At 47.2% G+C, this 27,581-nt stretch overlaps 1 protein-coding gene across 1 annotated transcript in view; it reads left to right on the top strand.

Moving 5' to 3' along the window:
* The window catches only part of LOC138567279 (uncharacterized), a 215,709-nt gene that overhangs the window by 82,294 nt on the left and 105,834 nt on the right, over positions 1 to 27,581 (top strand). Inside the window, exons 3-4 of the mRNA XM_069645328.1 lie at positions 10,505 to 10,676; positions 17,339 to 17,632. Coding sequence (XP_069501429.1) covers positions 10,505 to 10,676; positions 17,339 to 17,632 — 466 coding nt within the window. The remainder of the gene's footprint in view (positions 1 to 10,504; positions 10,677 to 17,338; positions 17,633 to 27,581) is intronic.

The following is a 27,581-nucleotide window of genomic DNA, read 5'->3' as shown; positions in this document are numbered from 1 at the left end:
TCTCTCAGGAAAGCAGGATGCAAGATTTATGACCATTTGCAAACAGCAAGTGGGGTTGATACCTCCCCAGAACTGGAGTTTGGAAAGCGTGTACCAGGGGAACATGCTAACTCTTCCTATATTCAGCTTATGTCAAAGGTAGTCTATTATTTAGTTTGGAGTAGGCCTTCACTACCCTATGACCAAGACGACCTAACGGACATTTTGGACAAGGCTCCTCTGACTGATCCCATTTTGCCCTTTCATGTGGCACTACAAAAAAGGGTGGCTAGGAACTGGGAGACTCTGGAGTCTAATCCGGCAGTTGACAAGAACCTGACTAAAAAATACGGTCCCTCCAGTAGCGACAGACTACCTGTTGAAACACCCACTCCGGAGAGTCTGGTGGTGCAGGCAGCTACGGCTGCTTCAAAACAGGCAGCATACCCTACCATTCCTCCTGATAGGGGCGACAAGTGCCTAGATGGATGGGCGAGGAAGTTATTTTCTGCAGGGAGCATGGCACTGAAATATGCCAACTCCATTTGTGCCCTCGCAAAATGTTGTACACTCTGTGGGACTGTATCTCTATGGCGGAAGAGCACATTCCCGAAAGGGACGGCTTCTTGGCTATTAAGGACGGCAAAGAGTCAATGTGTGAGTACCTTCAATCAAGATTGGATTCTGCAGATAGCATCAGCAGATCCATGGCTACCAGCACTGTCCTGAGCAGATTTGCGTGGTTGAGGAAGTCGGGTTTTGCACCTGATGTGCAATCTAGGCTTCTCAACATGCCTTTTGACGGGTCTCATCTTTTTGGCAACAAGGCTGACGAGAGCCTTCAGAAGTTGCAGACCTCAAAGGCGCCAGCCAAATCTTTATGCGTCGCTAGTGGGCAACCTTGGAGGGGGATAGATCTTTTTGCTACTACTCCTCAGTTGGAAGGGCGAGAGGAATGGCCAGTCAGAGGCCTAAGAAGATTTCCTCGTGGTGGACGAGGTAGAGGTGCAAAGCCAGCTCAAGCAGCAGCCTCCTTACCATCTGCCTCTGCAGCAGCCGCCACAAAACCACTCTTGAGGTCTTTGAGCCACAGATCACCAGTGGGGGGGGGGGGGCAGACTGCCTCAGCATCTGCAAGAATGACGAGACATTACTTCAGATGCTTGGGCTTTGGAAACCATAGCCTACTGTTATTGCCTTCCTTTTATAAGACGACCTCGGAACAATCCACTGGGAAACCACTGAGTATTCCGTATCCGCTCCTTGTGCAGGAAATTTTAACCCTGCTAGAGAAAGGTGCTATAGAACCAGTAACCTGTAGTGGAGAGGAACAAAGGATGGTACGCCCCATATTTTTTGATTTCCCCCCCCCCCCCAACCCCCAAAAAGGACAGACGACTGACCCATCTTGGACTTGAGATACTTGAACAAGTTACTTAGGAAGGACAAGTTCAAGATGGTCACACTTTCTCAGATCCTTCAGGCCCTCCAATTAGAGGATTGGTTGTGTCAATGGACCTTCAGGATGCTTATTTTCATGTGCCAATCCATCTCCAGCACAGAAAATACCTGAGGTTCGTGGTTCTCATTTTCAGTTTTGAGTTCTGCCATTAGGGCTGACCTCCGCCCCAAGGGTTTTCACCAAACTGATGGTGGTAGTGGCAGCGAGTCTCAGGAGAGGGGGATCCACGTCTACCCCTACCTAGACAATTGGCTGATCAGGGCGCTCTGGATCATGTCAGTCACCTGCCACGCTCTTCACAGACTGGGCTTCTCCCTCAATTACAAGAAGTCCCATATGACACCTCCCCAAAAGCTCCAGTACATCGGAGATGTACTAGACACACCCTTGGGGAAAGAGCTTGCCACCTGAGGTGAGGGGTCAAGACATTCTTCAGATGGTTACCAAGTTTCAGTGTGTCCAGAATCTGCCGGCCTTCGATTTTGAGGTTGCTTGGCCTCATGGTATGCTGCATGTTTCTGGTGCCCGAGGCCCATTTGAGAATGAGATCCTTTCAATGGGCTCTAAGGACACAGTGGTCCCAGTTCTCAGGAAAAATGTCGGACCACCTTCAGACTCTATCCAGGGTCTCACAGTATCTTCTGTGGTGGGCCTGCAAGGACAATATTCTTAAGGGAGAACCCTTTTGGCAACCATGGACGGAGATTACAGTAGTGACGGACGCCTCACTCACAGGGTGGGGATCCCATGACAACAATCTGACGGTCCGTGATCTTTGGTCTCCATCGGAGTCCAAACTACATATCAATCTTTTTGAGCGGAGGGCAATCAGACTAGCGCTGAAGGCCTTCGTGCCCTCTGTCCGGGGAAAGAATGTCCTGATAATGATGGACAACACAGTGGCCATGCACCGCCTCAATAAGAGAGGAGGCGGAGGGTCACTACCACTGTGCAGAGAGGCAATGCAGCTCTGGTACTGGGCAATTCAAGAAGGAATCTCCCTATCGGCAGTTCACTTAGCCAGGGAGGAGAACACAGCGGTGGACGCTCTGAGCAGGCAGAGCATAGTCTCCCACGAGTGGGCACTAGCTCAGGAAGTCCTTGAAGAGATCTTCACCCTTTGGGGAACCCCTCAAGTGGATCAGTTCACAACCGCTGTCAACCGGAAGTGCGAACTGTACTGCTCAAGGGAATTTCCTCCAAGAGGAGGTCTAGGAGATGCGTTCATGATAGACTGGGATTTTTCCCCTTCGATACGTTTTTCCTCCGGTCCCTATCATTACTAGGTTGAGAAGGTTCGGGAAACACATTATCCTAATTGCTCCGGATAGTGCCAGGAGGACTTGGTACCCGGACCTTCTGGACATGTCCATCTGTCCTCAGATGCATCTTCCAAAAAGAGAGAACCTTCTCTTGCGAGAGGAGGGTCAGGTTCTCCATCCAGAGTTCAAAACTCTCAACCATCACGCTTGGTTTCTGATTGGCTGAGGTACAAGGATTGGGACCTCCCGGATGACGTGATGGAGGTGTTGCTTTCGGCCAGAAGCCCAGCAACAAAATCTTTGTACCGTTGCCATTGGAATAAGTTTTGCAACTGGTGCAAGGAAAAGAATGTTGATCCTTTTCTGTGTAAAACACCGGATGTCCTATCTTTTCTTCTATCGTTGGCTAATTTGGGCCTTCAGAAAGGGACCATCAAAGGCTACTTGGCAGTGCTATTGATCTTTAAGCGCTCTTCAGAGGAATTCTCCCATTTCAAAATACCACTGGTTACTCCATTTCTAAAGGGGCTCACTAATGTGTTCCCTCCATCTCCTTTCCAGGTTCCGGTTTGGGACCTTAATCTGGTTTTGAAATTACTGATGTGTGCTCCATTTGAACCTCTGCACACATGACTGCTAAGGTTGTTAACCTTTAAGACAATCCGATTGATAGCTCTGACATCAGCCCGTAGAGTGAGCGAGTTGCAGGCACTTTCATCCAAGCCACCCTTTCCCGTCTTCCACAAGGACCGGGTTGTTTTAAGTGTCAAACCTTCCTTTTTGCTGAAAGTCGTTTCGGACTTTCATTTGAGTCAGAAAATTGTTCTGCCTTCCTTCTATCCTCCATCTCCATATGGTAAGGAAGAGGAAAGACTCTACAGACCCTAGGAGAGCGCTAAACATTTACTTCTCCAGCATGTCTAAATTGAGAGTAGATCAACTTTGTATCGGATACACAGGACACAAGCTAGGTCAGTCTGTTTCCAAACAGACCTTGTCTAGATGGATAATTCTCACAATATCAGAATGCTACAGACTGGCAGGTAAAGACCTTCCTGAAGGTTTGCAAGCTCATTCCACCAGGGTCATGGCTACATCTACAGCCCTTCAAAGGGGTGTACCAATTAGAAATATCTGTGAAGCTACAACGTGGTCTTCTATCCGCAGGTATACTAAACATTTCTGTCTGGATGCTTCCCATGCTCATGATGGTACTTTTGGCAAAGCAGTACTTTGCTCTGCCCTTGAACATGTTTAAATTGTAATTCTACACCCTCATCCAAACATAATACTGCTTTGGGAGTCTGTCAAAAATGAGGAATACATGGGAGGACACTGAGTCTAGGAAAAATATCCTACCAAAGTGTGGTATCCTGGTATGATGGTTGCGACTGCCTGAGTGTATGCTGGGGCCTCATAGAATGGTGAGGTGGAGTTTGGAGTGTCTGGGTACTCCACAGAGTGTCGGTTAGGACTTGGAGGAAGACAGGGAACCAGGGCAGAAGATTGTTACCTACTCTCCTACCTTTCATGAACTATACTATGTAACCAAGACAATAAAGCATCTTTCCTTTGGTATCAATTATTTATTAATTCGTATTTGTTGAGCGCACAGCAGACCGAAGGCATTGTGGCACTTGTTACAGTGTTGCTTGTACTTGGTTACATACAGTTCAGGTCTGTAGGTGTTACATGGACAATGTTATACATTTGTTACATACATGCATTGTGGAACAGGTGACTAGGAAAACAGATTAGTTGAAGAGGGCAGTTTTGAGTTTTCTGCGGAAGGAAAATGGAGATGTTTCAGCTCTGAGGTCGGTGGGGAGGGAGTTCCAGAGCTTCGGGGCGATGAAGGGAAAGGATTTTTTTTTTTCTTTTTTGTTTTCTAACGGGGCGATGCCATTTTAGTAATGGTATCTTTGAATATTTCTGCAAGGATGTTTGAGTCGGAGGAGAAGGGAGGCGCTAGGCATGGCAGGTTAAGGTGTGCACTGAGGTTGTCCGCGGTGAGTTTTTTGGCACTTCAGGCTAAGGTTGCCGGTGCTGTGGTAGGCACTTTAGTGCATATAGAAACTGGGATGTCGAATTGGAGAAGGTTGTGGTCTGTCCAAGGGAGGCTAGTATTGGATGTGATGGCTGTGTTACAATTATGGTCTATGATCCAGTCTTGGATGCGTCCTTTTGAGTGAGTAGGCGCAGTGATTTTTTTGTGAGAAGCCTAAGTCGTGGAGGTCTTTGGCTAGTGAGGTAGCAGTTTTGTCCTTGGGGTCATTGAATCCTAGATTAAGGTCTCCTATGAGTAATGATTTAGTGGATTTATTAATATTGTTTCCTAGGAGGTGATTGACTTGACCTATGAAATTGGCGGTGGGGCCAGGTGGTCGGTATATGATATGAATTTTTATTGTGCTGTTAGGTGAGCGTGCTAATTTGACTGATAGAATGTCAACATTCCCTTCCTCTTGGTAGGGTATGGTTCTAATAGATAGTGTTTCTTTGTGAATAAGGGCTACTCTCCCTCCTGTTTTGGCGGTCCTGTCTTGTCTAAGGATGGCCTACCCTTGCGGTACTGCTAGTGTGATGGCTGGGCCGGAAGCTTCATTGAGCCAGGTCTATGTGATAGCGAGTATATCTATGTCTTGAGTGGTTATTAGGTTGTTTATTTCTAAGGCGTGGGCATTGAGGGAGCGTACATTGATTAGAGTGCACTTGTATAGCGTGGAGCACAAGTTCTTTGTGGGTAGGGTAGGAGAGTCTGACATGGGTGCGGCTGTATGTTGAGAGTAAGAGTTGCTGCTGTGTGTGGTGTGTGTAGGTTTGGTGTTGTGGCGTGTAGAGGTAATGTCATGGTGGTATTGTTTGTTCACTTTGATGGTGCGTGAGCTAAGTCGGCAGTTTCTGTGTGGTGTGAGTGTAGGTGTGGCCTGTCAGTGGATGGGTAGGGTGCGGGATCGGAGTCTGACCAATCTCGGGCTGAGGTTCGGCACCGGTGTGGTTATGTTTTGAGGAGTGTGTGAGGGCTTAGGCAAGAGGTCCATAGCGTGATGACGACTGGAGGCGTTGTGATAGTGGTGGTTAGGCTCTGGACTGGGGAGGTGCGGTATGATTATTTCAGTGAGTAGTGTGCATAGTAGACATGCGTGGAAGAGCAGGGAGTACATGCTGTAGGTGAGTTCGCTTGGCCAATAGAATGTGGGCTATAGATGTGCCTATGTTGCTCATAGGAAGGGGGTATATGCCACAGGGTGTGCTAGGAACAGTCAATACAGTATTCAGCAGCGTGGGCTAGGAACAATCAATACAGTATTCAGCAGCGTGGGCCATATGCAGCTAGCGCTGGCTGGGAGCATTTAACATTGGCTGACAAGCTTGGTAGACAAGCGGAGGTAACTTACGGTTATCGTGCCTTCAGTATGGTAAGACTGTGCGCATCGTATTCCATAGTCACGGGGTCAGGTGTAAGTGTTCATTCGTGAGTGCCTCCGTTAGATGGTGAGCAGGACAAGCAGGGGTATCACGGATTCCACTGGTGGTAGTGGGGGAGGTGTGCCGGGCGTGGAGGGAGAGGAGGCGACAAGGCAGCGTCCTGCGCCGTAGCGCAGTGGCGGACAGGGGCAGACAGGAGGGGCCTTAGGCTCACGGGCCTTTGGCTACTTAGGGCCGGCTTCCGCCTCCGGTCCCCGTCACTCGAGGAAATGCTAATGTGATTGCTAGGCAACCAGAGTAAACGCTCCGAGTGCATTCGTCCTGGCAGCCATCTTGTGGTTCGGCGGCTGGACGGCTCTTTCCTCGCTGGTGTTTGCCGTGAGATATGGGCAAAGGTGCCTACAGAGGTGCAGGCACTGGCGTGGTGGACGCATCTAGCATGAGCTGTATTTGCTCAAGAAAGGCGGGCGGGCGGGCTGTAGGGCTTAGCTCCTGCAGGCTGGTGCGACACCGGCACCTGATGCTGCTGAGGAGGAATCTCGTGAGAGAGGGTGCAGCAGGGCTCCTGCCCAGTGGATAGTGGGCTGAGGGGCAGACTGGAGGGGCCTTAGGCTCACGGGCCTTCGGCTGCTTAGAGCCGGCTTCCGCCTCCGGTCCTCGTCACTCGAGGAAATGCTAATGTGGTTGCTAGGCAACCAGAGTAAACGCGCCGAGTGCGTTCGTCGTGGCGGCCAGGTCAGGTACTTACCTGAGTCAGCCTGGTTCCTGCTCCATGTCATCCCTGTCTCAGATACATCACAAAGCATAGAAGGTATATTATGTTGGCCGAAAGCCAATCGCATTATATGCCCTACATCGTCAGGGAACAGAATCGTCAGCCTAACCAAAGAGCATCCATTTTGATTCTGCGAGATTCGCCATTTGCTTTTGCCATTCTGTTAATGTATTTCAATTCGTTCTGCTCACAAATGAAGCGAGGCCACAGGTTTCGTGAACCGAGACGGGCCCAGACAGAGATGCCAAACAGTACAGAAAATACATTGTTTTCCTCCCTCACAAGTCCTTGAAGGCTAGCAGAAAGGCATTTAATCACCAATCCAGGTGCCGGCCGGTCTCGCTGATGCTACAGAAACGGGCTGTTAAAGGCATGAATTATACTTTTCTACGGCCCCCCCGTTAGAGGCCCTCTTAGATCAGGCTGACCCCTGGTTCACAAATAGAAACTAGAAGATAGCATGCTTTTGAATGTGTCTCTCCTACGAACACACAAACAAATTCTGTTTCGCTAAACAAGTGCATTATGTTCTCTGAAACAAAGAATCCTGTCTGCTTACTGCAAATTGCAACTATTGCTAAATCAAGTAATGTAGTTCAACAAAGAAACGTCTTATAAGGTGTCATATACGTCATAATTGTCAAGCACCGAACCCCAGCTCAAGAAAGATACATTATGGGTGGTTTTGATGTGTCACAAACTGATTGTAAGAGCTTCTGTTCCACCAAAGCTGAGTACTGTCATGCCTGTATTTATGGGCATCTCTGCTGCAAGAAGAGGGGAAAAAACGGAACTGAGGCCAACGGGCACTACACGCGCTATATATACCCTTCGATGACATCACCCTCGACTGAAGCCTTCGAGGGACTTCGACTCTATGCCATCGACTCACAGCGCCCTCTACCAAAAAAGAAATTCCGAAGCAGTTGAAGCTGGGCATAACATGTCAAATATGAGGCATACGTAGGAGGAACATCCAGTCAAAAGGACGTTACCAGGGGTAAGTAGCGTGTTCTTCTCCCTAGACACATGTTCATCTTTACGCCAGAAGAGATTAACTAGACGGGAGCATAGAAGAAAAGGTTCAGTGGGGAAAATGGATAAGATGGGGGTGAGCGGGGGCGAGAAAGGAAGTCCAATGGACACATTTCCACCTTTGAAACCAAGCATCTGTGTCTTAATTCATGTTTCTGCTCCTGATCAAACTTGGGACATGCCTTTAGCTCCATCTACTCCAGTTAGTGTCTTAACTGACAAATGTGTAAATGCTTAGAAATCAACTGCATACCAGTATAATGTACTACAAAAAAGAAGGATTGGAGAGAAAGGGGTGCAGATAAGATCCATGTTTTAATCCTGGATTTTCCCGTTTAACACATCCTTTTATCTTCATATTTTGTAGCTTAGTCCCCAAATCTGAGCGCTCTTAAATCAATGTATTCCACCATCCTTATTCAATATTTATATCCTCCCACTTCTGAAACTTCTTGACAGCCTGGGTGTCCTTTATACCAACTCTGTGGATGACACCCAGGTTGTCATGAAACTTTCAGGTACTCACTCACAGGACTCCATGACCATCAACACCATCTATTCCGCCATTCAGGCTTGGATGGTAGCCAACTCTTTGGCCCTTAAGACAGATAAAACCGAGCTGCTGATTGATGCCTCTGGTCCCAAGTTTAAAAAACTGGCCCGAGTATAAAGGCTTTGCCATCGCCAACAGTATCATCCTAGTGGCTAAGAAGATGACGACCCTCAGCGTTACTTTGGATACAGAGCTGACAATGAACCATCATGTTGCCCAGATTCGGGCCTCATGCAGCTTCATCAACAAACAACTTCACCACATCTGCCCATTTCGGTCCCATAAGAACGCCTACCGCCTGGCCTCTGCCCTCTTAAATTCCCGGCTGGACTACTGTAATAGTCTCCTGAGTGGCTCCTCCCGTACCAATATCTCTGCATTGCAAGTTATCCAAAACTAAGCAGTACGAGCTTAGGCTGGCATGCCCACACCACCACCACCACCACCACCAGGAGAGAATCGCACTGGTTTCCTGTAAAGCACTGTATCGCCCACAATATCCTCACATTGACCAATACATTCTGTGTCTCGAGGCCCCCAAATACCTAAGTGACCGTCTGAAGGTATATGTGCCTACTTGCAATCTCAGATCTAAGGATCAATCCAGATTTGTGCAGCCCAGATCCAGGCATGTCAAATTCAGAGGAACCTGCTTTGATGTCCAAGTTCCCAAAACCTGGAATGCCCTCCCCCTCGATCTAAAACGAACGACATCGGAGTTCAAGAAAAGATTAAAGACCATCCTCTTCAACTTCCTTCTTCATTAAGTCCCCCTGTACCAACACCCTGATTCCTGCGCCTGTTGTCTGTCTTGTCCATTCACTGTGCCCTCTGAGGCCTTCGGTCATGTAGCGCTGTACAAAAATTCAAATAAATCAATAAAACTGATTTAAATAGGCCTAACAAGCAGAAGGTCTGGATTTTAATTGTGACTCTAATTTCACTGGCCCTATGTTGCTTGCAACCAATGACTGCTTTGCAAACGCTGTGATTTAACTGATCTGTTAAGGGAGTATTCCTATAGTTTTTGTTTGTTTTTAATAGGTGGTTGTTTGTGCCAGTTACCAATCCCAGTTTATTAACATTTTGAAATTTTTGAGCATCCAATAAATATTATTTGAGAATGTTATTCAGGCCCAATTGACAAAGAGTGAACTTGAGAAAGCATCTTTTGCACCTGCTTCAATTTATTTTTTGTGATAAATGTGGGAATGCTTGGAAATTTAACCAAACGCCATTATGAAGTGCCTGATTATTCCAAAATGATAAGGAAGATGAGTAAAAGGAAGAGATCTAGCCTTAGTTCAAGTTGCTGACTTTAGAACCAGAAGATCTGGATCATAATTGTGGCTTCCTTAGTTGATTGATATTGGGCAGACCACTATCTCACTATGTTTTGCTGAACTTGTCGCCCATATTCTTCCCGATTATATAATCAAACTTCCTTTCTTCACAAAATATGTCGCGGTCTGGGCAGGACAGCACACATGCAGATTGAGCACAGCACTTAAAACCTGTGCCAGCTAGCTGTCATTTTGTCTCTTTAATCAAACTCTTTTTTTGTAGCTTTTATCATGTCAGACCTGTGCCCATTGGAGCCCTGTTATTCAAGCTTTGACAAACATGACCTATTTCCCACATGTCAGATTTTCCAAAATCTAGGTTCCCTGGGCGGCTCCTATTCTGCACATCTACCTACATTTTAGTAGGTTGTAAGGTCCTTGCTTGACGCTCCAGCCTGGCATGATTTCAAGGTTTGAGAATGCAGGTATATGCATAGAACAGGGTTATAGTTGGAAAGTTGTGTAAGGAACCTTTCAGGGCCCTCTGTTGGAAAGCTGTTCTCTTTCCCTGTCCATTCTTCGGGCTGGTGCCTTTAATCTCACTCCTGCTCTTTGCTCTAATCTTTGTGATCTCCAACTAGCTTTGCCTTTCCCCGGCATATCTTTTTCTAGGCCTACTCCATACCCACTTTCAATGTTAATCCTGACTGTATCTGCTTATTTTAGGAGAGAATTGCATTCTGGATAGGACTAGCACGCAAGATGTCTGCTGCCACAGGCCTGGCCATTCTGGGTTACTTTGCCTTTGCCTACAAAGATTTACATCAGCAAAATCTACAGGTGCTGCACAGTCTCCGTGAGACACAGGCTGAGCTGCAGCACATCGTGCAGGAAGCAGGTACAGTGCCACCAATATCTTAATCGTAGCTGTAGTAAGGACACATGATTCCACGGGTGGGTTGCACCCTTGGTGTTTCCCCGATGTAGGTGTAAATGGTTTTAGGTATGATGTATGTTTTCCATGGGAAATGGGTCCTACTCGTTGCTGGGCTTTTCTTTTTTTTAATATTTATTTTTGGTTCAGCAGTGTTGGGCAAAACCATTGTTTTAATCATAAAGCATACTGAACACAGTTTGCCTAGAATCAATCAATTATAAAATAGTCCAATTATTTTAGTGATGTATGTATCATATAATAGGCAGCAGTGGCATTCCTGCCTAAGACAACCCTGAAACTGATTTACTATACCTTATTGTGAAAAACCATTACATTACATGTATGTGACATTACCATACTAGGACAATGTTTCATCTATAAAGTGTACAAATGTCATCTCATAGGAAAATATATAAATGACAAAACCATAGTTACTATTTATTCTGTGTACAAATATGTTTAAATGTTGTTCCACAATACATCCCTTCCATATTTCCAAAGACAATTCAAAACTTATTTAGTCCATTCATCAGGTGCCTCGACTTGATATCGAAAATTTAACCCAGAAATGCACAATTTATTTCACCAACTTCTATAGAGCCCTTTTCTTGCAACCATTACTGGCTTCGATGTGTACAGCTGATTAATGCCACATCTTCATCAGCGTGATAAATTGATTACAAGGTGATGAATTTCCAAAATAGCAGATCTGCAACTACAAAGATACATATGCTATTGATTTTTTAAACCCATTTGTGAATTGGAGTCTTGTGTATGTAACGGGATGAGAAATGTTCAGCCTGTATGGGGAGAATGACAACAAACAATTAAGGCATTCTCCCCTGGAGCAAGTGACCACCACACATAAAACGCACACGTGTTAGAATACGCGCGGTTCCCATGACTGAGAGGTTTTCAACCCTTAAAGGCTAATAAAAATACAGTTGCATTTAAATTATACATCATATTGAAGACCAGTGTTTGCACCTAGTGTGCCTTGACTTTCTTTAAGGACTGAGTTTACCGCTTGTTTTTATTGGATTTCTTGAATCTTTAATTCTGTTTATCAAACATTAGAGGAAATATTCAAGCGATACTTGTCGCTGTAAATCTCGCTGCCTCCAACCACTCCGTGCGAGTAATGAATGGGTGAGGGGATATTTCTCGGCTCACTGTCGGTGTGCATTCATGCATTGGCAAGGCTAACCCCACAATGCCCTCCGCTTTGGCAGTCATTCATGTTTTCTTCGTCCTCGGTCCTAAAGACTGACTATGAATAAAATTAAATTGGAACTAAATGGTAGCAAGAAATTATGCCTAAATTGGTCGCCCATCTTATCTGTTAATGTGAGTTAGTTCACTGGTACAATGGTGTATTCTCACGAGATTAAAATAGAGTTAATACGTTCAAATTCTGTAACCTATGTGAGGCAGGCATGGTATCACAAACACAAAAGGTAGAAGTTTCAATGCCTTTATTAAGTTTGACTGGGGTTGAGACTTCCTAGCTGGCCCTAATTATATATTGGGAGTAGTCCCGACCATCAAAATAAAATAGTCAATCAAACAAAGGAAAAAGTCTGTCAGAAACCTATACTTGCCCTCACGTTTGAAAATAATGAAGTGTGGGAAAATATGTGAAAATAAATGTATCAAAAGAATGTTAGAATGGCAATAAAAGTGGCTCACCACTCTCTACCCCAAGTTCAGTTCACTGTGGTTCTCACAAAGTTTCTTCCAGGTGGGTAATATACACAGTTCAAAGATTTCCCAATTAATCTGTTGGGCTTCGCTCACCTATTTCAATGTCAGTTCAATATGCATTACAGTTCTCTTCGATGGATTCTTTCGGGCTTCCATCACCCGGCTTCACATTTCTCAAACAAGCAGATATTCACTAAGTTCCTTCTTAGTTACTTTCACAGGCTGCCCTTGCCTGTCTTCAAACACATGGCTGAAACACTTTCCAGCTAAACAGCTCGGCTTCAGAGCTCTGGGAGAACTCCCTTCTCCAACCTTTGTACTTCTCTTCCACAATGTCCACCTGTCGGAGACCTTCGCAACCGCACTGTATTCTCTTTCTCTGCCTTATGCATGGCCACTCTAACAATAGGGTTGCTATGTCAATGTCTGTGCCTCGGATCTATGTAAAAAAAGCTATTCTCTATTTTCTATTCAGTAACATCACTGGATACCCGTGCCTCTTGCACTTGATTTCGCAGAACGGGCCGTCGGCCACTCTCCTCCTTTATTTCACAAAATGATCAGCTCACTTTCACCTTAACCTTTCGGGATCTCTGCACGCTTTTTCCCTCATGCCCTTTTCTTCAATAGCGTTCAAACATTTTCTTTCATTATTCACTGTTCTGTTATCTTTCAAGAAGCTTTTAACAACATGCCTTCTCACACGGCACCACTCTGTTACTTTGTTTCTCATCGGCTCCCTTCCTGGCTAAATGCATTCACGCTTTCAGTTCAATTTTATTTATCCGTCATCGCGCAGACTTGCATGTAACACTGAAGCTTTCACAATCGCACGTATCACAATACGAGCTCTTGCTTTCTTTAACTCACCGGCTGTGACTGCTTTCGCATGTCCTTTTCAGCTTGCTGAGGTCAGGGTCTTGCCCACCTGCCCCTCAGACACTCCCGGGTGGCCTCGAGCCCCGGGCAGGAAACGAGCAGTTTTCTAGTGCATAGAGGAAAGGGATTAGCTGGCCCCTCGCCTCTCTTCTCTGAACTCTCCCGGCTTCTTGGAGACACGGCTCCCTCGCCACGCTTTCTCCTGCCTCAACTCCCAGCCTATTGGCATCCTGTTCTCCCTGACCTGAGTCTCGGCAACTCTGAGCTGCTCCTCCGTCTCGCCATCCAGCTTGCCTTCCTTCTTGGCCCCTGTCTCGCTCTCCATGTCCTTCTGTGCTCCACCTTTTATAGTTTGGAAAAATGGTTAATGAGTTTCAGGTGTGTGATTTTAACTGATTGCCTGACCCTGCCTGGCCTTATTAGTGGGACAAGGCCAGTACATGTTACTAGTGGTAATCTTCCTAGTCTCAGTCTTCCTCTTCCTCGTTTCAGTAGGTGGGCTGATGAGGAAAGGAGGAGAGTTATGGGAGTTGTAGTATCCCATAAAGGTAGAGGTAATATGAGGTAAATAACTGTCAGGAAACAGGGGTTACCATGTCTCACCTTCTGTTGCCTCCTTCCTGAGGATCCCCTGCTCCAGGTGATCCTCCGCTGCTAGTCCATCCCCAGGGTTGGAATCCAATAGCGATGGTTTTTCACACCTATATTACCAGTAATATACTAAAGCACTGTTCTTTTGGGCAAGACCTGTCTGGTTGTTTTGCCCAGATAGATTTTGCTGGATCATAATCATGACGTGTGACCTACATTGGTAGCATAAAGGGTGTCCTAGATGGCCATCCATTTATCCTCCCTTCATTTATCACATGAGACTGTTCATTATAATGCATCACACTGAACTCCCTACCTCATAGCACAAAATTGAATATTGAGCAGCTCTCAACTCAGTGACTGTCCTCTGCCACACGGATGTCCAAGGTGCTTTCAGTACAGGAGATCTTGTAACCCCAGATTATTATCTGACCCAGATGGAAATCGAAGGCTACCATTGGAACTCTTTGTACCTCTCAGACTGAGGTATGGAGTTGAAATGCTAGATGTCACCCCTTGCCCAACTTTCTTCAGTTTTAATAAAAATTGCACTCATCTACTCTTCTTTTCAGCCTCTTTTTTAACCGCTCTTGTCCTCTTAATTAAATCCTTCATTCTCGCCTGCTCCAACTACGCCAGTGACACAGCTCATCTTTGAATGCCACAGCTCTCCTGAGTCTGACGCTGGCAATCTCTGGTGGTGGCTACCTGTAATTAACAGCCGGATGACATGAAAAGGGAAAATTAATCCAAACATGCCTGGAATTCTGGTCCGTGAGAATTGGTCCCTTACTCTGCCACTGCTCCATTAACTGGCAGAGATTGGTACCTCGTCGAAGTCAACCATGTAAATAATAAACCTAGGTGTCATCCAGGGCTCTGATCTTTCCTTAGCACATTAAATCAACTTGGTAACATCTTCCTGTCACCTGAAGGTCATACGGCGTATGTCCCCTTCCTTGGCTTCCCTCATTGAGTTCAGGTCACCACAGCACTTCTCATTTCTGCCTCAACTATGCTAAAAGCCTTTACCAAAGCATACCAGAATACTTGCCTTGCAAACCTCATGTGTTAAAATCATAGTGGTCATATTCATAGTTTAACTCTAACCCTAGGATCACAATTCTTTGCCCCAGGCTGTTTCGCTGTGTGGTTGTCCCTTTCAATGTACCTTGCACACTGACCACTCGGGAGCATCAACCACCAAGTTCTGTATACCAAACTGCATTTAGCGACTAAGGTGCAGCCTTCGCACAATCCAAATTTCGGATTGAAATCTCCAGATTCTCACAATTATGCTTAGGTGGTGCTGTCTTTTCAGCCTGAAACGCCAAGCTCTGAAAAGCTTTCAATTTTGGGTCTGCAAACTACAGGACCACTGCTTTCTAGAAATTCTGACAATCTATGTATTCCCCTCCACTGACGCATTATATCATCTGCCAGTCATTGGTCTCTGTCCATTGCGATCCTATCCAAAGCCACCAATAACAATCCCACACCAGACAATTTCTCACTGGGATCAGGAGACTGTGCGCAATAATCTGTAATCCTGATCTATGGAATGCTAAACCTGCACATGGCCGCATTTTTTACACTGCAACAAGAATGGTGCACACATTTGGAGGAACTCTTAATAACCCCACACCCGAGATGGAACATACTCCATTTGCAGGTTCTTCAATACACGCATCTGGGATCCAGTCCACTATTCTTAGACAAGATTACTCTTGTGGTAGAGGTGCACTGTACAAATGGCAAGTAACCAAAAACCATCAATATAGTCTGCTAGACAGAGGGAGGGGCCATCGTCCATTAGTGGGGGATGGATCATAAACCCAAGCCTTAACGACTCCTTCCAAAGTCTTTAAGGCTATTACTACATATTGGTAGTAGCGGTACATGTTTTGGAGTTTTGGTGGTAAAAGATAAGTTAATAATGAGTAAAGTAAATAGACAAACTAGCTCCGCAAATTGAATGTGCTTTCAGTTTGTAGTATTTTTAATTTTAAACAAGGTGGTCTTCAAAGCATTTTACTTGCAACGTAGTTAAACTACAGCAGGTTTCACATGAGCATGTTTTAGATATTGTGAAAAAGATTTTCCCATGATTTAGCTTTCTCTTTGGTGCGCCATGTAGGATGTTGCAGGGGGGAAAATGCCCACCTCTCAACCCCCCCGCAGAGTGGAAGTGTCTTGTTGAAAGAAATCTTGCCTGGAAATTACTTTGTTTTCCTGCCTGCTTTTGAGGGTATCCCTACAAAATATCCCCACCAAAAATATTGCCGTACATGTGGCCATTTGTCTCGCCCTAGGCGATATTTTTGGGGGGGATAATTATTGGAAGCAGGGGTGTCCCCCGCACATTTTAAAATGTAGCGTGGGTGTCCCCCGCAGGGTCCATGGGTCAATATCGCCGCAAAAATATGGCGATATTTTCGTTTTGCAATATTTGTGCAGGGATATTAACACATGGAACCGTTTTGAGGACTAATGTTCAGAACTCCGTCAATAGTTATTGACTGCACTCTGAACATTTTGATTGGCTTAGAGGTCAAAAATCTCCATGTGCTAATTCCTTAGTCCATCACACTGTGGCACACAACATGTATTGACTCGCAATATAAGACCATCAATTCCTCATTGCACCATAATATACGGATTCCAGCAACTAATTTTGTACCATGATATGGTAGGCAATAGAAAACCATTGTCTTGTCGCATTTCGTTAAACATGTCGATCAAATGTACTCCACTCACCTGTCCTAAACCTGATGGGATACTTATTAGGAGGGACACTTATTTGGCAGCAATCTAAATACGGCATATCGGCTTTCATAGTGCCACTGCTCATAGATTCTTTGGTTATGAGATTTTGCCCTGTCAAATTTTCATAAACCTGTGTACGCTTGCACCTGCTTCTAAAGAGCTTATTGTGGCAGCAAAAGGTCTGAGTGGCATCACTGCGAACAAGGAATATTTCTTTATCTAAAAGGAAAACAATGTTAAAACCTAGAATGAGTTTTACAGTGGCCACGATTTAAATATGTAGCATTGTGTGCATGACTGAAAAGAGAACCCTTTCATTTAGCACCTGCCTCCTATGCCATAGAGCTGTCTGGGGTTCTCTTGCTTCTCCTTAAATTACCCTTCTTTAGATAAAGCAAAGACAATTACTTGGCCATGGGTGCTTCACAAATGTTCCATGATATATCCACCATCCGTGTGTCTTTGCTATCAACCCATTTGTGCTGAATTTAGTAAGGAGTGTAGTGCGTAACATGACTGACTTGCCAGGTGACCTGATTTACGGAGTCTCCTACTCCCAAATATGGGACAATACAGCTTTGAATTTTTTTAAGGGACAAACCTTTGCCCAATTTAATTGGTCTGACCAAGTGTATGGCTTGCTGTAAGATGTGCGCAGTGATGCTCTATCCTTTTTCACACAGAGAGATTGCTTGGGAAGCCAGAACCGGTACCACGGATGCAGGACTCCCAGTTCTCTAAGCTGAATGAGACGTTTGAGGATTCAGGCATGCTGGAGTCCTCTCCAGCTAACCTGCGCGATGCCACTGTCCAGGATGAGGTTCGTCAAGTTCTGCAGCCTGAGATGCTCCAGCTGACGTTGTTTGGCGCAAATGACGAGTGTTTCCCAGCCTCGCAGTCCATGGTACACCACAGGCGTTTGTTTAGCGCTGAAGACCGACACCTTGTGCCACATCCTGAGACTAGCAGAAAGACACGTGAGTACTGTCACTGTGGCAGTGACTATTCAATAAACCTGTTTCAATATGCAATGACTTGTCAAAAAAGACTCCTTTTAGGATGAGCACTTCCAACTTATGTTCCAAGACTGGTTGGGCCCGACTTATTCTGGATCAAGCTGGCTCTTAATTTCTCTTTTGGATACTGATCTGTCAATGGCAAGTTATTGGTCTGATTATATCCCACTAATGTTTTCGAATAGCAGCCTTTTTTATTCTTTTTAGCAAATTGTGTGCAAGGCACGGTACCAGTCAACCTTCAGAATGTTATGCCTGTGGAGACTGCATATGGGAGGAGCTCTCTTCAGACCCTAATGCTACTCTTTTCAAATATGTTCTAGATGGACTATATTTTTTGGGGGATGGGGAGAGCATGACACATTTGATGCTTTGATAGCCCCTCGTAGGATGAGTGGTGTCCCTTTTCAAATGAATGAGTACGAAGTAGACTACAGTTGGAATCAGAAATAAATCCAGAAGCTCAGCAAAAAATGCATGGTCTACCCCTTGTCACATATTCAAAAGGTGGTGGGTCGGGCGTGAAACCTTATTTCCCAAGAGACCGGAATAACCTCCACAATGCCCCTGTGTAGCAATTTGAGAAAAGTTTCAAAGCAAGTTATCCTGGCCTTGGAAAAGAAAAGGGCATTGTGAGAACTGTCAACAGCTTGCTCAGTCTAGCCCCTCATGTCTGGTCACAGTACTGGTTTTCCTCTTTCTGCTACTCCTTTCTTTTTTTAATTCTACTTTTCTGTTTCACTGCACTTTGTGATTTCATATTTCACAACTTATATTTCACAACTTCCTTCCAGTGCCAAGGTGCTTGAGTCAGGGAGAAGATGGCCTTTGTTTTAAGCAAGAATGAGATGACATTTTGAAATGTCTTGGAAGTTAGAAAAATTAAGAGTGGCTCTCCATAATACACCCTCTGCTCCCATTCCTTTAGCCCTAGTGATCTATATGGGTTGGGTTGTCAGGGCTGTAAATACTAGAATTCTGAGATTTGCTAGCACTAGCTCCTTCTAGTTCTGTAACCTTCGTAATTTATCTAAACTTGATCACTGCCATATTTGTCTTCACCCATGAGTGGAATTATATTGGGGGATGGATGGAGTTTGGTTGGAGTGTTGGTCAGATGACTGAAGGGGTTGCAGAATGAAGGACTTTAGTTTCTATTGCAAGTTAGGTTTATGTAATCTGTGATGAAGTCCCTGGGTGGGTTGGTTCTGGGGACCATCAAATGTGGGCCTCGGCAGATGTCACTGAGCCAGTGGATATTGGGCCCAGGGCCATTATGGGGAAGATCCTCTAGCCAATCTACCTTTCCCATCACAAGTCAAGGGGCAATCGCAGTGGCTCATCACAGGTCTTTGGGGTCTAGACTCTTTCCACCTTACTATCCAACTGGGGCAGCCCAGCCCTAAATGCTGTAACACTGACAAAAAAGGCGTGTGCATGAAAATCTTGGTGCAGCCTGCTCGCCATCTCTCCTTGAGTAGGCCCAAAACTCAAGCACAGAGATTTCCCTTGAAGGGAATCCATTTCCCTACACAGTTACTGATTCACATGGTGATTTAAGGATTCATTTACTGTGGTTTGTGAGGGCCCCCCGGTAATCTCTGCATCTCCTTGGGTACAATGTGGCAAATCTGCAACTTCCCATTTAGTAATATCTCATCATGGGAGACAGTTACAGAAGTAGCGTTCCCTAGCAAGGGATTCTGCTGCTGGAGATGCAATGTTTCCATTTCCCCACACTCTCAATATTAAAATAGAAATAAAACATTCTGGAAACTTAACTAGGTGTTATGTTAACTTATGTTACACAGCTCAGCACATGCAGCATCAGCAAGGCAGGGGTGGAAGATGAACGCATTAAATATTAGCAGACTATCATTCTTATAAGGCAATGATTTGGGTAAACAGAAACTGGATGGAGCCGGTGAATCTTTTGAGGTACCAAGCAATGATACCCGTTATCCCCACTATTTTAACCCTGGCACTCCTGGCAGAGAGGATTAGGGCTGACCCACACATTAAGGAATTTCAAGTTGGTCAAACCGAACCCAAAATAACTTGGTATGCAGATTGCATGCTTGTAATGAGGGAGACTTGCCTGGTAAGGGAATTAGACTTATTTGTAGCAGCATCTGGCCTTACAATTAACTACACGAAGTCAACTGGGTTACATAAATCCAAGCCCAATTCTGTCTTAAGAAATCTAGAACATGGGATCCCTTTCACATTGGATCCTAGATATCCTTGGGGATTAATATCATGACACACCCCTTGGCACTCTATAAATATATTTGAGACCTATTTTAAGGACTCTTTGGAGATTTTAAGTGCTGGCTAAATTAGAGATTCTGGTGGGTGGAACCGGCCCCTTTTAAAATGACAACCCTCCTGCGTATGCTATGTTTCCGGCTATTCCAAATATCGGTTGGGTAGAATTTCCTTTGAGTATAATTCTTCCCACTTTCTGCGTCCCAAGCCTTTTTGCTGGACTATTGGATTTTTGGTCTATTGCTCCTGAGTGTTTGAGAACCTTTTTCCACACTCACTCAGTCTTTTACTCTTTTTACCTCTTATGGATGCTTTCCTCCATGTTTTTTGGCATTTACATTTTATTATTGCAGCACACAGCACTTTCTGTGCAGTGTTGCTGGAAGCTCCTTGAGCTTTCCTTTTTTACCTTACGCGTGTTGAGTTTACCAGGGCAGGGGGGGGGCACCCTTTTGTCCCTCCTGTGTTTTATTTTGTGAGATCAGCACCCCACACCTTATGTGGAGTTCTGAGGGGAAACGTTTGGTGGACTTTTGTTGCAGGCTGCTTTCACAGCTGTGACAGGGACACCAAGGTCAGCATTTGCCTAAAATGGTGGCTGTACTTATTTAAGCCCTGTTCACAATGACATATTACATGAGCTTTGTTCAACCTGCCTGGGTGGGGGAGGTCTTGATAGGTCTTTTGGCTTTGGCGTGATTCCCTTGGAAAGCGCGCCAAGGCTTGGAGTGTCTGAAAGGACAGGAAGTGGGAGAGTTACCTGAAACTCACCTGGTCTTTGTCCTGCAGCAAGCATGCCTGGAGCCAGTTTAGACTGAGAGGCTGGCTGTCCCTTGGGCAGCTAACCCCCAGATTTGCCTGAGAGGCTTGTCTGGTGATTGGTGGGCTTAGCCAGTTTTCTTGTATAAAAGGTGAGGGTCCTGGAGCTGAACCTCATTCGACCACTGGACTGAAAATCTAAAGAGGAATTTGAAGGACGTCCCAGCAACTTCCAAGTGACCGCCAGAGCCATTGATTGACCGCTGAAGACCCAACCCCGAATTCCGAGCCACAGGGAAGGTCTTTTGAAGACTACTTCCTCCCATGAACTGGTGGGCCTGGCCAGTCTCAAGACCACCTGCATTTGTCTCCATCCCACAAAGAGCTGCGACCTTCCGGGCTGCTAACTCCCAATACCATGGGACCTGTGCCATTTTGCAGTGCAACCTTGTGTGAAGTGCAGATCCGGCTGAAACCTCGTGGGTATCCTTCTGGGCCTGCAGAAATACTTTGAAAGTCCCCTCAGCTTAGTCCAGGACTGAGAACTAAAGAAAAGTCTCCTGGGTGACTGAACAAAAGCCTGTGAAGGGCTCCAACGCACCAGTGCCAAAAAGATCTACTGCTCGGTTTCCCATTGCTCGAGTGCATCAGTTTGCTCCATCTAGAGTTCCTTCTTCAGCCAGCCCAGAATTCTAACAGAGGACAACTGTCACCTCACCTTGAGAACCAACCTGCTGAATCAAGTTCTTCACTGAAAAGGTACTGTCCCGAGCCTAGGTACTTTCCTTGGTCTTGATGTGGTGTTCTTTTGTTCTGGGGGGAGTGCAGTTAAGCTGTTATCTGCACCCATCCCCCACTCCCACAGGGAACGTCCCATTGTGGTGAAAAGACCATTGGGCCCTACATTAAGAAAATAACTATTGGGGCTCTGTTGAGCAGCCGTCTGATGCAGTCGTAGCCTCTTGCTGCTCCACCTGGGCTGCCCAAATCCTACTTATTCTGTTGTTTATGAAGAAAAAGCTGTGGGGAAACGATATTGGCGGAGAGGGGCAGGTCCCCACACCATCCCCTCGAAATTCTGGAGAAAAGCGGAGCCTCCCTGCTCTGTAACGCAGTTTGGAGGCTGACCTCGGCTCTGCGTGGAAAGGGCCTGCGCAGATGGCCCGTTAGCAGTGGCCCAACGTTCATATTCTGCACGGAGCATTGGTGTCCGGTCTGGGCATTGCGGACAAGGACACACACGCACAGGCCTATCCCTGGGCTGGAGGCGCCACAGTGAGACACCACCTCCCCACCCCCATTCCAGGGCGGGAGCAAAAGAGTGACGGAGAGGGAGGACCGCACACGAAGGCAAGCTCCACAGTTACTGGTGTGCACTACAAAGGCACGTCGGGTAACGAACGAGTGGGCCGTCAAATGAACTACGGGCCCCTGGCACGAAAACATCCTGCGCAAGTAAGTGGGGCCTCTTGAGGGTCGGGTTGGGCGTGCCCTGTCTTTGGACAATAGAGGCTTCGGGGGCCCGTACCCCTGAGACCAGCTGGGCAATGGAACGGTGGTGCCCCCCCCCCTTTTTTCTTCCCTCCTGGTGCCCACTAGGGGGGGGGGGGCGGTGCTACTTTGCAGCAGGCACGACCAGAGACTCTTTGCAGCCTGGGGGCCTAGTGGGGACCTGCGTCCTGGCCAAGCGGCCCCACGGGGCACCAGATAGCGGGCAGGAAGATCCATACCATTAGCATCTACACCGGATGCACTCATTGAATAAGGTGACGGACTACCTGCAGAGTCACCGTGAGGATCCAGTACACTGTGCAGAAGAGATGGAGGCCCCGGGAGGAACGGACGCACACCCAAACCCAAGGAGAATATACAAGGGGTTGTGAAATGGGCCTGAACCGTGGGGATCACGTGGCTCCTAACCCCCCTACCCCCAACCCCACCAAGGATTCACACACCGGAATCAGCCCGGCAAGACACCGATCACATTTGCGAACTGGGTATCCTGCTCCCTCTCGAGTGCCCACGACGGCGGGCCATCCCTGATTCACCTCTGGCCCGGTACTGCGATGATTCATTTATCTGCGTGCCTTCTGGAGTGGCGGCCACCCGCTCAGGTACACTGTTGGGCTACTGACACTGACCCTGCGGCGAGGGGGACGCTTGGCCCTGGAACAGCCCACCGAATTGACTGACTGGGAAACGCATGCTCCGCAAAGCATTGGCACAGAACAAAATTGACAGGTACACCAGGTGCACCCCGGCAAAGGCCCCCAACTCTATGGACAATGCTGGAACTGGCACCACTACTCGGGAATCAAGTCCAACCCTGTCACACAGACATGAAGACCATCGGCGCATCCAAGACGTCAGTGGAGACAAAAATCGACAGCCTAACCTCTGAAGTCTCGTTCCTGCGTCAAGATCTGCAGAACTTAACATTCCGAGTGGGGGAAACAGAGCAACAGATCTCAGACACTCAGGACACAGTTAAGAAACTAGAAAATTGCATGGTGCATATGGAGAAGAAGCTTGCCACCCTAGAAGCTAGAGCAGAAGACGGCAAAGGCAGATCCCATCGCAACAACCTTTGCATCCTTGGGCTTCTGGAACAAGGACCGTCCATGGAACTCTTCCTAGAAGGATGGCTCTCGGACCTCATGGACCCTAAAAAAACTCAGAGGGGGGACATAGGATTCCAGCTGGCAGACCAATACCCGGAGCCCCCACACGCGCACGGAGGTTGCCAGCCTCATGAACTATAGGGATTGAGATACACTCCTCCATATGGCATGGGCAACCGGCCCGATCACATACAATGGGAATCTGATCGGGTTCTTTCTTGACTATACAAGAGAAGTTCAGAAATCCCGTCAATCCTATGACTCTATCAAAAAAACTCTCATCTCTGTGCATCAAATATGCACTTTTCTTCTCGGCCACCCCAAACTGTACCACAATAACAGTCTATGTGTTCCACAACCAGCGTGAGGCTTGGGAATGGCTGGAGACACAGGTCCTATCCTCCCCACACTCAAAAGGATGACACACCACAGAAGGAGAACGGCCGAGACACCCCGAACCTTGGGCATACCCCTGCACCACGCATTGACAACACGACGGATAACCCGCCAAGCGATGCAGGAAAGACTTGAAGACCAACGGTGAGCCACGGGGCCCGCGATGGTGCGCACCGCTTTTGAGGAGAGTTACTACCTACTCTTCACTCCCCCTCCCTCACCCCCTAAACCCCTCCCCAGATATTACACATTCATTATTGGAAAACTGAATGTCAAACATGGTCCGCCCAGGGCGGGAATGGGGAGCACTGGACCAACCCCCTGGGGAGTTCCCCGATAGGTTCTCATTAGTCCATGGTTTCATATGTTTGGACAGCAGGTGATTCTGTTTTGGGGGAGGGGGCAGTTTATGGGGTACAGTTACCAACACCAATGAAATAGACATTTACGGTCTCCTTTACTTCTGGCGCAAGTTGAGCACAGACATCAGTCTTAGGGTTCGGTGTACCCAAACTGTTCTGGTTCAGGTTTATATGGCAACAGTGGGATTTATCTGATCAAAGCACTAAGTTTATGAGTTGGTAGGGTTCAATAGTTGTGTTTTGAATTGTACAAATGCGAAGCAGCAGCGTGGATGACATGGAGCAGATACCAGGGTTTGGAATCTGAGGCGGCACCTAACATGGGGGTAATTCCAGAGGCCCACTACATCCTCCTCAGTCGTGCCAAGACACAAGCCACACAGACATGACACAGGCAGGACAGGTCTCCCTAATGACTTGGAACATTAATGGCCTGGGGTCTTGCATAAAGCGGAATCTGGTCCTCCAATATCTTAATCGATACTCCCCTGATGTCGCCTTCATCACAGAAACCCATTTGGTAGTAACCAATTGCGGATTCTTTGAGAAGTCTAACTACCCACACACATCAGGCTGGGGTTCTCTAGAGGCTCCAGGGGCACTATGATTCTTCTTCATAAACTAATACCATTTCAGGTCAAGAAAGTGCGAACAGACTCTCGGGGTAGGTTTGTGGTGGTATTGGGGGACATCTGGGGCAAGACCTGGGGCCTCATTGCAGCATATGCACCTCACACACTGACAATGGAACTCCTTAGTGAGCTACAAACTATAATGTTAGAGCAACAGGCGGACTCTCGGGCTGTAGGTGGGGACTTCAACGAGGTTATGGAGGTCGCTCAAGAACATATAGGGGCAATAGGGCAGGAGCGGTCCCGACCAAACACACCTTTGTGAATGCAATGGGGCTATGTGACATGTGGAGGGCACTGCACACTTCAGACATAGGGTACTCATTTTACTCTAATGCTCACCAGTCATTCTCCAGACTTGACTATGTCCTCACTCACAAGAATATGGCCCATCGGCTTCTATCCTCAGAATTCCTGGCAAGAGGTATATCGGACCACTCTCACCCTACTGGTAAAACTGAAGAGTATACAGCATAAACAAGAACCCACCTGGTGCCTGAACACCTATTACCTAGCGGTACCAGAGATTGCGGAGAGACTCTCTAATAAGACCTCGGAATATTTTGACCTAAACCAATGGTCGGGAGATTGCCCAATTACAACACGGGAAGCTTATAAAACGGTCCTGCGGGGGGAAGCGGTCTCCTTGGTAGCGGCCCACCGTAAGCAGATCGTTGAGGCAGAGCATCAGGTGGTCAGGCGAGAGGACAACTGCTAGAGGAAGGGACTCACACTGCGCATGAGGCCCTGATAACGGCCCAAGAGGCCTTGAGGAACACCGCCCTGGATAATGCTTGGACTGCCCACTGGTCGGTTCAGAGCCAGATTTATGAGCAGTGGGGACAAAGCAAGCAAAACCCTGCCCTGGTTGGAGAGGCGTTTGCCAATTACTATGAACAACTGTATTTCCCACCCCCCCTTCCCCAGCGGCAAGGTCCACATTAGGCACACCGAACTTCCTTGATTCGATCACTATTCCTCAGCTCTCAAGGCAGAGCACCTAGACTCTGTGATTTGTGAGGAAGAGGTTGGTGAAGCATTCACACAGCTGCAATCGGGGTAGACTCCTTGCCCTAATGGTTTTCCAGTGGCGACATGGAAACGGTTGGGCGGGATACCAACAGGGCACATGCACCTCATGTTCCTCCGCAGCAAAGAGCTGGGTGCCCTCCCTCCCCCACCCCCCCCGGACCTCCGGAAGACCTGCATCGTGGTGATTCCCAAACCTGGGAAACCCCCAGAGCGCTGTGCCTCTTATAGGCCCATATCACTAATAAACGGGGAAGCAAATATCCTGGCCTAAGTACTAGCCAACAGAATGCTCTGGGTGATAGAATCCCTAGTCCACCCAGACCAGTCTGGATTTATGCCAGGCAAATCCACGCGAAGGAACCTACGCAGAGTCCAAATTGCCCTAGAGCGAGCATCGGAGATCCCGGACCGGTTGGCCCCCTTTTGCGGTCGACGTTGAGAAGGCCTTTGATTCGGTGGGGTGGGATGCCCTGTGGGAGATCCTGAGGCGGATCAAATTCGGGAAAGGCTTCATGTCATGGGTCAAACTCCTCTATGCTCTTCCCGAAGCATTTGTAAGGTAAACGGGAGATCATCCAGGATGTTCCCGCTGGGTCGCAGAACCAGGCAAGGCTGCCCCTTCTCACCCCTATTGTTCCTTCTTGCAATCAAACCCCTAGCGATCAGACTAAGACAGACGCACACTGGGCTGGGTTTACCTGGCCGAACTGAGAAGAGTCTCGCTGTATGCAGATGACCTCCTCATATACCTCAGCAACCCAGTGGTGGTCTGCCTGGTCGTGGCCAAAATTCTCGCGGAATATCAACACTTTGCGGATTCTGCGTGAACATACAAAAAACTATATACTTCCCTATTCAGGGAGGTGACGCAGCTATCCCCGAACCTTGTCCATATCCTGTCTCGGTACTGGGCTTCACCTAACTGGCCATATGGGTCAGTCCGGCACTAGATGATTTCCTCAGACTTAACCTGCAACCGGCAGTGGAGAGATTCATGTACGATGTTTCACACAGGCAGTCTCTTACACAATCGCTACTTGGGAGGGCGGCACTGTTTAAAATGATGACGCTCCCAAGGCTCTTCCATCCTACAGAATGCCCACTCCCGATCCCCAACGAAACCTTTGCAGCCAATGATAAGACTCTACGTACACTGCTCTGTGGTGGGAAGCAGCCCTGCATTGCGCTCAGGACTCCAACGCTCATTATGGGAAGGTGGTATAGGATTACCGAATATTCGCATCTAATACTGGGCCGCACAGGCAGGGGCGGTAAACTAATGGCTGCATGGTGACCCAGGGCTCCCACTTATCGGGGTAGAATTGGTTGATAGCTACTCTTCCCCCCCCCTGGCCTCCCCCCTCCGGATACTGTACGACGATAACAAAAGCCTGAAGTGGATACCAAGAAGGGCACTCCATAGCCGCCGAGTTTGGGAGGAAGCTCACCGACACATAGGATGGGTGGGGGGGGGTATGCCAACACTGATCCAACCCTTGTGGCACAACACACACCTCCCCGAAATACAGAGAATGGGACACTTCGTAACCTGGGAGAGAGGAGGCCTATGCAGACTGGCCGATATCATTCAGGGGGGGCGACTGATAGACTTTGAAGCCCTGAAAGGGAAATACGTGTTGCAACCTATGGACCGCTTTAGATACGCACAGCTCACACATGCCATCAACACCCAATTCCCGAGCCTTGCTGACGTACCCGCCTGTTCCCCTCTAGAAACAAATGTTCTCCCAGACTGCATCCTGTCTAAGGTCACTTCCACTCTCTAACAGGCGCTCGACTCCTTTGGCACTAGAGAACTCACAAAACTGAAAGAAAAATA

Source organism: Ambystoma mexicanum, chromosome 2p, assembly GCF_040938575.1.
Source record: "Ambystoma mexicanum isolate Mex_15411 chromosome 2p, UKY_AmexF1_1, whole genome shotgun sequence".
In the NCBI taxonomy this organism is placed as follows: Eukaryota; Metazoa; Chordata; class Amphibia; order Caudata; family Ambystomatidae; genus Ambystoma; species Ambystoma mexicanum.
Note: the sequence above shows the minus strand (reverse complement) of the source record. Positions and strands in the feature narration are given on the sequence as shown.